This window comes from Pseudocercospora fijiensis, assembly GCF_000340215.1.
Source record: "Pseudocercospora fijiensis CIRAD86 unplaced genomic scaffold MYCFIscaffold_2, whole genome shotgun sequence".
Classification (NCBI taxonomy): domain Eukaryota; kingdom Fungi; phylum Ascomycota; class Dothideomycetes; order Mycosphaerellales; family Mycosphaerellaceae; genus Pseudocercospora; species Pseudocercospora fijiensis.
In genome coordinates, this window is record NW_006921533.1 from 6,486,383 (window position 1) to 6,499,430 (window position 13,048).

The 13,048-nt window shown below is 48.4% G+C and overlaps 1 protein-coding gene across 1 annotated transcript; it reads right to left on the reverse strand.

Moving 5' to 3' along the window:
• Positions 1-428: 428 nt before the first annotated feature.
• MYCFIDRAFT_29867 (uncharacterized protein) lies at positions 429-7,355 on the reverse strand (the record flags this gene model as incomplete). Its single annotated transcript, XM_007924166.1, has 5 exons — positions 429-610; positions 676-5,787; positions 5,836-7,051; positions 7,105-7,151; positions 7,205-7,355. 5 exons carry the CDS (start codon positions 7,353-7,355, stop codon positions 429-431), a joined length of 6,708 nt encoding a protein of 2,235 aa, XP_007922357.1.
• Between the last annotated feature and the right edge of the window lie 5,693 nt (positions 7,356-13,048).

A 13,048-nucleotide genomic window follows, 5' to 3' on the forward strand; every position in this document is an offset into this window, starting at 1 on the left:
GCTATGCATTGAGGTCACGACTCCTAGATTGCTGCGGAGTCATTGCAGCGAGAGAGATTGCAAGGCATCTAGAGCTCCGTCTTCACGTACTCCTCCCAGATGGCCAACGGCGCAATGTGGAACGGCATGAAATCTACCATTACTTGTACGTAAGAGTATATCATGCAAGAGAGATAGATTACAAGGCACAATATAGTGAAACGGCATAAAATCTACCATTACTTGTACATAAGAGTATATCATGCGAGAGAGATAGATAACAAGGCACAATATAGTAAAACGGCATGAAATCTACCATTACTTGTACGTAAGCGTATATCATACAGGGAAGTAAGTCACCTCTACCAACAACAACCTCCAACGCCACAAATGCCAAAGAAAGAAAGAAAACAAAAAACTCCCTCAAAAGAAATTCAACCGGCCTTCACTCACTCGGCATTCTCTTCCTGAGCAACAACCTGCACCTCGTGCTTGACGAGCTTGCTCTTCGCCACCACTCTAATGGCAAGCTTGTGCAATGGGAGTGTGCTCAAAAGATCAAAAACGCTGACGTCGGACTTGAATTTTCGGAAGATCATGTTGCGAACTTCGACGGCCGCGAGCGAGTCAACTAGTTATAAAAACAACAAGTTAGCAAGAGTGGAAAAAACAGCTGTGAAAGAATGAGAAACTCACCTCCATATGCGTGCATCGGTCGGTCAAGATCGACGTCTTCTGGCTCCATGCCAGTAGCCTTGGCAATGTTGGAGGCGAACACGGCCTCCACGAACTCGGTCGCGGTCTGGAGGCTGGTAGCCGTCTTCATAGCCTCCTGTGCGGCCTCGTCCTCTCCAGCATCTCCAGTGTCGTTTTCACTGGATCCGTGCAGGCTGGAGTATTTGAGATCGGCGGCCATGGCACTTCCAATGCTTCCGTCCTGCATCAGCTCCTTGCCGACACCTGTGACGACTTGAGGGGGAACGTCGTTGCCATCCATGGTCTTGCCAAGCATAGCGGCCGAAAGGAGGAGACGAAGGTCTCGCTCGGAGATGAACAGAGGCTTCAGGTAGCGAAGTCTTTCGAATTGTTCTGGGTTCTCGGCGATGTAGCCAACATCGGAGACGATGCCAAGATCGATCGTCGTAGAGTTGAGACCTTGCTTGCGACGATGCACCGACAGAGCATCTTGATACGTGCCAGCAGCCGAATAGTTTGCCTGTCCGGGGTTGCCGATGATGCCAGCCATGGAGCTCAGCATGATGAAGAAGTCCATATCCTTGGGGAAATGTTGGTGGAGGTTCCAGCTTCCCTGAATCTTGGGCTGGGTGGACTTGGTCCACTGTTCGAACGTCATGTTGTCGAACACGGAATCTTGCAGCACCATGGCAGCTTGAACCACACCTTTGATGGTCTCGCCACGTTCGATGCTGGCCTGAACGAAGGCCTCAACAGCACTGGATGATGAAACATCGACTGGATATGCTTTTGCCAGACATCCACGCTGCTGCAAAGAGGAGAGCAATTTCTTCGCTTCCTCGGTCTTTGCGCCAGAGCGCGAGATGAAGCTGATCTTGCGGGCGCCAGCAGCGAACATTGTCTCGGCGATCGATCGACCGATGCCTCCCAGTCCACCAGCCAGGACATACGTGGCTTCTGGGTCGAGGTTGAGAACCGCAGGCGGCGGTGGAAGCGTCCACACGTTGCTAGCTGGATCAATCGTGACCGCAACGGCGCCAGGTGCCTTGACGGCATCAGGTAAATTCGTCTGGGCGGCGAAGTCTGCCAGGTCGAGGGCTTTCTTTGGCGGCAAAGTGTGGAACACGCCCTTTGAAGCAAGACTCCATGCACTCTGGTAGGCTCTGGCAACTCTCTCTGGTGCAGCGACACGGAGGTGTTCAATGTCCAGATTGTGGATCGAAACACCAAGTGCCAGTTGTGCCGTGCTCGGAAGCGTCTGGTTGGGCCCAAGACACACGCATCTTCCAAAGGGAGCCAGAACATTGAATGATTGGTGGGGGCTGCAGGTGACAACGACATCAACACCCTTGCCCTTGTTACGACGGAGCAGAGTTTCTTTGAAGTTGTCGCCACGGTCCGCCTTGATGACCTGATCCTCCTCCAAGCCGATTTGCTCGACAAGCCAGCGGTGGTGGTAAGCCGTAGTGAACGAAGCGTAGACCTTCGCGCCGAGATGCTGGGCTAAGAAGATCATGGCGCCCGTGGTAGCATTTGGCTCAGCAGCGATGAGGATTGATTCACCGGTCTTGAGGAAACCAAGCTCGAGCAGAGACAGCCAAGCCAAACTCAACGCCGTGGGCAAAGTGACAGCAACCGCGTCGCCGATGAAATCAGGCTGCTTGCGAACGAAGCTGGACTTGACTCTCAGGCGGGTGCGGAGGCAATCAGCGGCACACACGAGCACTTTTTCGCCGACATTGTAATCCTTGACGGCAGCTCCAGTGGCAGTGATCGTGCCGACCGCATCGCGACCGAGAGATGCACCGGCCTCGAAGGCGGCAGCGTCGAGCATTGTGACGGATGGAGCGACCTCGATCTCATCCTCGGCGAGTTCCGCTTCGTACTGGTCGTCCTGGACGAAGCACAGCGACCTGCCACCCTGTGAGACCATAGCACGAACGGGATATGGCATGGTGGCAAGAGCTTGGAGGACAGGTGCAGTGTTCGCAGCGCCCGACTTGAGCTCCGCATGGAAGCTCTCATCAGTGACCAGGCGCGGTACATGGAGCTCGTCGCCAATCTGCACGAATTCCTGCTCCACTGCCTTTGCCGTCGAGAGCACAGAAGTCTCGAAAGCATCGACAATCAGGTCGATGCTGTTGTCGGAGTACAGTGCTGAAGTCGTGTCCAGGTCCAGCTGGAAGAGTCGCAGCTGAGGCTTCTCGACGCGGATTGTGCGAAGCAGACCAGTAGTGGCACTGAACTTGATGGTCTCCGGGCTGCCAACGTCGGCACCGCGAGTGACCCACAAGATTGTCTCGGCCGTTGAGCATAGGTCGCGCAGCCATGAGAACTGCTTTTCCGACCATCCATCAACGAAGCTCTCCTCGGCTTCAAGCAATGACAAGACGGTCTTGTCCTTGACATTGGACTTTTCGCCAAACGTGACCTGCTCGGGGTGCATCTGCACGATTTGCTCGCAGGAGTTAGCAAGCCTCGCGCTGATTTCGGCCACCACGAGTGGCAGATCAAGAGACTCGGAGGAAGCGTGTAAGACAATCACTTGGTCAAGTCTCGGCGATGGAGACGAAATCTCAACGCCATAGTCGCTCTGCGCCGACGAGCCCGACGACTCTTCGGGGTGCAAGGGCACGTAGTCCAAACGAGTGCACTTCCGGGGAGCGTTGTCAACGGTGCTCGCAGACGAAGGGGCTGCAGCCGAGATATCTCTGGAGAGGAAGCCGCGGACGATCACCTTAGGCTCTTGCCAAGCATCATCTGAAAGCACAATATCACCGACCGTATCGCCAGAGGAGCTTTGCGTGCCCTTCGAGTATCCCTTGAGCTGAGTGCCAGCCTCTGTGGGAGCGTTGGCAGCGATGTAGATTTTGTCGATGGTGATCGGCACAAGTGACTCGTCGCCGGACAGGCTGTGGAGATAGCCCAGTGCTTGCATGTGGAAGATGGAGTCCAACGTCGCCGGATGGATGAGATGCGGGTACTCGAATTGAGAAGGCATGACAGACTTGGTGTCGGGAATCGTCACCACTCCGTAGCCTTCGCCGAACCCGGCCGTAGCTTCAGTAACGTTGCGATGCAGTGGGCCGTACTGCAGGTTCATCTTGTCGTCGAAGAGCTTGTAGAAGGTAGCGGCCTTGACCACCCTGCAGGCTCGCTTCCGAATGTCATTGTACAAGCTGGACTCGGACGTCCATTGGCGCACGCTTTCGCCGTAGTCCTCGCCAGTGTAGAGTAAGGACACCGATCCAGTACACATCTCGTTCCATGGATCTTCACCAGTCTTCGAGAATACGCTGAAAGACCAAGCAGTCTCGTCGCTGGATGGCACCTGTTCAGGCTTCAGGTGGATCGCGGTCTCTGCTGCAGCGTCACCTGCTGGGATGACAAGACCCTTCTTGAAAGCAATGTCACGAACTTCAACAGCTTTGAGTGGCCGCGATGTGTCCTGAAGAGTTCGTGCAGCCTCAATTGCTTGAACGACCATCGCTGCGCCGGGGTACAGGACCATGTTCTGTACTCGATGGTCGCCGAGCCAGGGCTGCTCGGTCAGGCGAATGTAGTTGTGCCATCGAGGCTCGCTTTCATTTGCGGTCTCATCCACGAAGCCCAGCAAGTCTGTTCGGGGCTTGGCACGTCGCAGCACGGTCTTGCCATATGTACTTTCGTACTCGTAGACTTTGTGATTCCACTTATATGGCGGTAGACAGGCCAGTGATTGGAGAGGTTGCTCCTCAGTTGGGAAGTTGATGCGATGCAGATCGATGGGCAGTCCTGCAGCCCAAAGCTTTCCAGCCGCTGCGAGTGCCGACTGACCGGCATCAACATTGCGCGACAGAAGGGCCGTGTATGGCAATGAAGAGGCCAGTCTCCCGTCTGTTGCGTTCAATATCTGAAGCAGTGGTCCTTTGAGGGCTTCCGCGGGCCCAATCTCGACCATTCCGGAATACACGACGGGGGCTCGTCGACGGCCCTTGGCGTTGGGATTAGCAGGCTGAGTGAGTAATGCCTGGACTGCATCAGAGAATCTGACACATCCCAGCATGTTCTTGACCCAGTAGGATGCATCCACATCGGCCGCCTTCAAGATAGTGCCACCTGTGACCGAGGAGAACATGGTCGCCTTTGGTGGCTCTGTTGACTGCTGAATGTCATCCATTGCCGCGAGGTAATCAGCCGCGATGACCCGCATGTGCGGAGAGTGGTAGGCAGTCTTGACTCTTAATTTCCTGGCAAAGACCGAAGCATCTTGCAGTGTCTTCTCGAGTACGTCGATCGATGTCTCGTCTCCGGACAGAGTAACGCTGTTGGGAGAGTTGACACAGGCGACAACTACGGACTCCTTTGGAACTTGATCCAGGTATGGTTTGACATCAGCCTCCGAAAGGCCGACAGCCATCATAGCACCACGCTTGTCTCCGAGGCGGCGATTGACGTCTGCTGAGAAGAGACCGCGGCAGTATGCAACCTTGACAGCTTGCTCATGTGTGAGGAACCCTGCCGCGTAGGATGCGGCGATTTCGCCTGAACTGTGCCCAACCACAGACTTTGGCTTCAGATTCCATTCCTCGAGCAGATCTACGAGAGCAACTTGGAGCGCTGTGCAGAGAGGCTGGCTGAAGTCCGGTTGGTCGATCCGGCTTTCTTCCTTAGGGGCTGACAGCTCGTGGATCAAGTTCCAAGCACAGCCAAGTCGGCTGAGCTGCGCTTGGGCACGCTCCAAGCTGCGTCGGTATGTGTCGAAGGCGAGAAGTGACTTGCCCATAGTTGCCCACTGCGCTCCTTGTCCCGTGAAGATGAAGAAGAGATTGCTGTTCTTGGCGCTCCGGCGCAACTTGGATAGCGGAGCGGAAAGTTGCTCTTGCAACTCACCAGCCGAACGAGCTACGACAAAGGTGCGGTGGTCGAATGTAGATCGTCGGTGAGACAGTGTGTATGCAAGATTGGGCAAGAAAGATTCCATGTCCACACCGGAAGGAGCTGAATCCGATTGCTTCTTCTGGGCTTCCAAATCCTTTTGCTCAGACAAGAAGTCCGTCAATGCTGCAGCACTTCTTCCGAGACCGGCTTGGTCTACAGAGGAAAGTACCATCAGCATTGGCCGGGACAGCTCTCTGTACGTATTCTCGCCGGGAGTGGATGGTCCAGATGAGCTGAAACCAGAGTCGGAGGCGTCAGAAGGTTCTTGCACATCGTTGGGCCCCAGTATCGTTTGGTGGTGTCCCTTCAAGCCGTGTTCTTGAAGGTAATGATAGGCGTCATCAATGATGACGTGAGAATTGGCACCTCCATAGCCAAAGCAGTTCACTGATGCTCTTCGCACGCCTGACACTGGCCAGGGAGTGAGCTTCAAGGGCAAAGCTACTTTCCACTCATCCAACTTGAGTCGGGGGTTGACCTTTTCAAAGTCAGCTAGGGGTGGTATTTCGCCTCGTTCAACCACAAGCGCCGCCTTGATCAGACCAGCAATACCAGCGCCGCCTTCGAGATGGCCGATGTTGGCTTTCACACTCCCGACATAGAGTGGATTGGTCGAGTCTCGAGTCTGTCCGAAAGTCGCACCTAGTGCCGAGAGTTCGTATGGATCACCAATGGGTGTTCCAGTGCCGTGAGCCTCGAAGTAAGCAGTCTGATCCATTGTCAGGCCCGCATTCTTGTAAACACGTCTGATCAGATCGGCTTGTGCCTCTGGGGCTGGCATGGTAATACCGGGAGTCCTGCCGTCTTGTCCCAGGCCAGAGTTACGAATGACGGCGCGGATAGTATCGCCGTCCTTGAGGGCCTGGCTGATGGTCTTCAGAACAACAGCTCCGATACCATCGCCTCTTCCATAGCCGTTTGCACGATGGTCAAATGAATGGCATCGTCCGTCGGGACTAAGGAAACCCATAGTGGTAAGATCGCGCATGTAGCAGGGATCACAGATCATGTTTGTACCTCCAGCAATGGCCATCTTTGCCTCGCCTGTGCGTAGCGACTGGCACGCAAGGTGGACGGCGTACAAAGATGAAGAGCAAGCAGTGTCGATAGTCATACTCGGACCACGCATGTCGTAGAACCAAGAAACACGGTTGGCAAGCATCGACATGCCGTTCCCTGTCGCTGCATAGAAAGGTCCAGTGTACGGGTCTCGGCCACCCTTTGCTTCCCAATCACGGGTGAAGCAGCCGACGTAGACACTCGTGTCTGAGCCGATGACTGACTGCATTGGTATGCCGGCATTCTCGAGTGCTTCGTATGAGACTTCCAGCATGTGTAGGTGTTGTGGGTCGCTTCCCTCTACTTCTGCGGCCGTCATGTTGAAAAAGGGTGCATCGAATTGCTTTGCACATTTCTCATATTCGCCTGAGAGGAAGTGCGACCCTTTGACGAAGACCTACAAAATGATCAGTAAATGCACGCGCCCAATGTCCCGTGTGAAAAGCTTACAGAGCCCGCACGCGCTCCATCGGGATGGTAGTAGCCATCTAGGTTGACTGAGAAGTGGTTTGGTTAGTCAAAAGAGAGGGTCGCGTCCAAATGCACTTACATCGATGCTTCGGCATCGTCCGCCAGCCATCACGACCTTTCGAGAGGAGATCCCAGAAGGACTCGCTCGAGTGTGATTCGCCTGGGAATCGCATACCCATGCCCACAATGGCGATAGGCTCGATGAGCTTGTCATCGGTATTGACTGCCATGCCTCTGATGCAGACCCCCAGGGCCGGCTAAGAGTAGATTAAAGATAAGGCAGGGGACGAGCGCTCGCGAAGCACGAGGAAAAGAGAAGAAGATAGTGAAAGAGGCAGGCCTGGATTGTGGCGAGAAGTGTATTTGATGGGGGCGACGCAAAGAGGTCGCCGGCTGCGCTCGTGTCGGGATATGCGCTGGAGAGAGGTGAAGGGGTACACGCTGGAGAGAGGTGAAGGGCTCGCTGCTGGTTGAGCATTGCGCATGAATGCTGTATTAAAGTGCCGCGGTTTCCAAGTCCGGACCTCGCCCACGGCGGGATTGTTTCGAGGTATGGCGACTCTATCACGGAGAAGCCTTCCGCCAGCCGCGCACGTGTATGTGAGACTAGTCCCGGCCAGATAGATGACCATTAGCCGCTTCGAAGTGCGCATGTTGTGTCGATACACAGCATCGCGAGAAGCCCATGTCTACTGTGACATAGCCGCACGCTTGGAGATGACCGATTGGACGAAAGCCATGTGCCATTCTTGACGATCCAGACCGATCAGAATACACTAGAGTAGCAAGTGGAAGATGCCAAGAATACAGCAACTCGCCGTGGTGCCATACCCTTGTATGAGAGACACGCGAACGGCCGGTGAGGCTGTGACGCGCCTGCAGAACCGCAGTTCATGCATCCGACTCCGAGAGTCCGGGACTATCATTACGACTAAGGCCTACGGCTATGCAGGCCGGGCGGTCCTCATCTCGCGTGGACGGCACGCACGTGTATTAAAAGGCCCGCGGCGTGTTCTTGCAAGGTAGATCTACCGCTATGAAACCCGCACGCTTCTGCCAGAATCCGCAATTCCGTCTGTCGAAGCAGCTCAGCTCTTTCCGCGTAGATTGTGCCTGGAGTCGTTTCCGAAACGCGTGTTGAGCAGTGGTCTGCCACGCTTGCAGTGAGGTCGGTGGGCAGGCGATGTGCTTACGGGGAATCTGCGGATCAGAAAAGATGGCCGGTATCTGCGCTTTGTCAATGGCATGGCACTCGCAAGTCTTTGCACACGAGCGACGCATCGGGAGCACCAGGCAAGAGGTGAGCTGAGGCTGCTGTCGTCAATTGAGCAGTGAGACTAGCCCGTGCAATGCCATCTCTCTCGAGCTGGCCCTCCAATGTGTATCGGCTGTCTATGCATGATGCGTCGGTGTCCATGGGCGCGGACGAGCTCTTACAGATAGCAAGAGACAGTAATTGATATGCGACTGTCCCGTACAGTCGTTGGAGCAAATACCGATGTCGCGTAATTAGAGACTTGAGAGTACAGATTGCTCGGGAGTGTGAATGGAGAGGTGTAGGTAGTGGCCTATTCACAGAGTCAAAAGGGTCGGGACTGCGGGGAATCCCTACGACCATTTGTTAGCAATCTCTATAGTATTCGATAATCGTGTTCTCTGTCTCTCTTAACGTTCTTTCTCGGTATTTTGTCGCTATTTTAATAGTATAGACTACCTCGAGGTATTATTACTACTATCTACTAATTCCCTACTAATTATAGTTTACCTACTAATTTCTACGAGTTCCTCGCTCTTACTATATCTAGGCTTACTAGATAAGACAATAACCTAATCTAGTACCGTCTAGACGACTTCTAGCCGCTAGAAGAGGTTATAAAGTTATTACTAGTAGATAGACAAGGCTCGCAGATAGCTATTTATATACGAATTAAGCGGTAGAAGGATATAGGTAATATATAGCTAAAGAAGGGTAGGCGGCCTTAAATAATTAACCTATAGGCGCGCGATCGTATACTCGAGTTATTAGTTAAGATACCGACTCTATAGTATAAGGAAATATAGTATTATCTACTCGAGGAGATAAGGTTACAGATATCGGAAAGGATAATTATATATCTATTAAATAATAGGCAGTTCTTATATAAATTAGTATCGCGAATAGCGCTCTAAAGAGATCTAGTCGCGAAGGCGATATATAAGGCATATATATAGATACTAGTAGCGTAGTACTAAGCAGTCTATATCGACGAGACGTATATAAGTAATTAAGTAGCTTACCGATAGCAAGGATAGGTACCGAAGGGTATACCTACGACTAATAAGGAATACCCTTACTATTCTAAGCGGTTTAGTCTTCTACTAGCCTATATAATAGATAGCTATCTTAAGAATAAGCTAATTAAGTAGGGTAGTATAAATTTAGAGATCTTATATACTAGCTCTAGTTTAGTATATTGCCGAAGTATAGTCGCTTTCTAGGTCTACGAAGTATAATTATTATAGACTATTACGTAACCTATAGTCGCAATATTATCGTCGACCTATACCGCGAATAGGCTAGTATAAAGGTAGTATTTCTACCGCTATATTTACCTTATTATATAACGATCGAAAAGACCTTTAGGCTTTTAAAGAACTAGACAAGGCGCTATTATTAGTTAGTACTAATATATAGCGAGGAAGACTAGATACTAAAGTTTAAGAAGTTCCTATACCTTAGTTATCGCTAGTTTTAAGTTAGTAATAGGGTTAAATATATAGCTATCTTTAAGAGCTATTATATACTAGAAAGTCTATACTAGCTACTATAAGCTATATATACTACTTATATATATTATTGTTATATAGAATAAAAGCTTAGTATTACGGTAGGTACGCCGGATACGTCGGCCTAGTATATACTTCCTAGTACCGTAGATACTTAACTTAATACTATACTATTATATATCTACTAATTCGTTCCTTACGTAATACCTAGAGTTAGCGCTATATAGCGATATAAAAATCTCGTTAATACGACTATTATATAGCCTATACCTGCTCGCCGTTATCGCTACTAGTATATTACTACTACTACTAAGCTATATCTTTAAACCCGTATAGAAGCTCGGCAAGCTCCGAGCTTAGTTTAGCGTTCCTTCGGATTTAGTAATATTGGTTGTTATATACGCCTATACTAACGCTATTATATTTCTTTTCTATTATAGAAACTAGCTCGTTTAGTGCTTTTTAAAAAAAGAATAACGTTAATTAGATATATAGTTATTATATTATAAATCTAACTATAGAATTTACTCGAATTCGTAAAGTCGCTCGAGCTTCGAGCTATAGCTAGAGGTCTAGTATATAGTCTATAAGCCGGCTTTAAGTACTAAATCGAATTACTAAACAACTATAATAGCTATTAACTCGCTCCTTTTTTTCTATAATTTACCGACGAGACTAATTCGAAATATTATATACACAATCATATTAAGAGAACAGCTCTTTATAGTATTGTTAGTATATAAAGCTAAAGAAGTTTTACCGCGGTTATAGCCTAGAGTTTCGCCGACCCCGCGAAGGGAGTCCGAGCGACTTCTAGTATTAGTCTACAGTATTACTAGTATCGATAGAGGCCTAGAATACACCACTTCTAATACATACTAGTCAAGCTACACATCCTATACAGATCTACACCACTTAACTATACTTCTCACATACATCTACTATTAGCTAGTAACCGGCCCTACACCTAAAGGCTAGGGATTAAGCCCACAAAAGAGGCCTCCTTCTATATAATAGACAGATTAATTAACCTCGTACAGCATACTATTCATGTCACACTTCTACAGTGCCTATATTATAGGGCTCTAGTTACTAGCCTAAGCGATATGTTTGTTATCCTATCTTGCTAAATACAGCTGCCTATATTGTTATCGGTTATATTACCCTCGGTTACCTACACTATTACTAGTAGCAGTAGTAGTAGTATTAGTTTCCGTCTTTTACTAGAATCTTTCTAACAGTTATAGCCAAATATAGACTAGGCTAAAGTGTTAAAGCTAGCGTAGCTATTATAACTCGTTATAAGTTACCTTATCCTTACTTATAGTATTGCCGTATTACTCTCCTTCTCGCTCTTATAGGCTAGCCGCTAGACTACCTTCTATAGCACTTATATATACCTTTATCTCGTCCTTAAGCTTTCGCCGGATACTAATCTATAGTAGGTTATTTGCTAGGGCTTTATTAGGCTCCTTCCTAGGTATATAAAGTGTCTAGAATCCTGCCTTATAGCCTTTAGCTTAGCCTTTACTATAACGAGTGCCTCTTATATATATATCTCTCTAAGAGCTAGTCGTAGTACCTAGTAATATATCTCGCCCTACTAGGAATTCTAAATCGCCGCCCTACTATTAATAGTCGGTAAAGAGCGTAGATTTAGCTAGACAGGCGGATTTAACTAAGCCTATAGTAGTATTAACTAGGGTATCGTATATGCCGGAGGTATAGCGAATAGGTTAAATAGAGGCATAGGGCTATATAGTATTACTAGAGGTGCCGTAGGCGCTAGAGTAGGCATTTCTTTACCTATAGAAGCAGGCTTAGGCTTCTTCTTACCTCTATTAATATCCGTGTATATTATTAGACCTTCTAAATAAGCTAACCTAGTATATCGTCTATTGTTATAGTACTAGCATTAATAGCGTTACGCTATTGTTCTAGGTATAAGCCTAGAAGCTAGTAATAAGTGCTATCGTACTATACGTAATAACTAACGTTATTGCCCTTCTTTATACTAGTATATTGCCTATCTTTATACTTAAATCGACAAGATAATAACTTATAGACTTCTACGCCTTCTTGATAGATTATCTTAGTACGCTTGTTAATATTACGCGTAGACTTAATGCCCTTCTCTGTCTATATAGTAGGTAGCTTGTCCTAGTTAGATTTAATAAGGTCTGCGTCGTCTTTATTAGACAATATCTCCTACTTATTGCCCTAGTATTTACTAACAAATATATTAACCTATCGCTTAACTTCTATACTATAAGTAATAATCTCGTCTACCTTAGTTTGCTAGCTATTAAGTACGCTTAACGTAGCGCTATCTATCTCCCTAGAGGCGCCGTACCTAGTAGACTCGGACTCGATAGTAGTATCTCTCTTAATAAGATAGTAGCAAAAACCCTAGTTCCTAGTATAGGCCTCCGCCCTTCGTCCTAGAATATTGTCCTATATATCGGTTTGTATATTAGTAGTATTACGTAGTTGTTTAGTAGGCGCCTATCGTTTACGCTTCTATAAAGTTAAGGATTCTAATACCCCCATCCTATTCGACTTTCCCTTTTTCGGCTACCCTAAAGTTAGGCTTTAGTAGAGTAGCTAAGGGGTAGTACTACCGTAGTAGTAGGCCTAGTCTTTGTCTTAGCGTTAGTTTTACGTAGTTTCTAAGCTTTCTAAGAAAGGGTAGTCCTACTAGTACTAACCTACGTACTCGATAGTAGAGTAGCCTAGTATTAGGTCTTATATTTTAACAGTATCCTATTCTTTAGTTTACGGCTTCTTACCTATTAACTATACTCGGTATACCGAAACAGTCGTTACTAGGTCAATCCCTAGTAAATAGCTCCCTATTTAACTAACCTTCCTCCGAGTCGTCCCTTCGTAGTAGTAGTAGTAGTAGTAGTAGTAGTAGTAGTAGTGGTGGTAGTAGTGGTAGTAGTAGTAGTAGTAGTAGTAGTAGTAGTATACTACTACTAAATTATAAATAATAAGCCTATATATCTTTAATATAATCTTTAATATAATCCTCGATAGAAGATATAGCGTACTACTATATTAGTGTCTAAGCTAGTAGCAGTTTAACAGCCGATAGTTGCTACGAATATACTAAAATTATAGCTTAAGTAAAGGTAGTAAGGCTAGCGAGATTAGA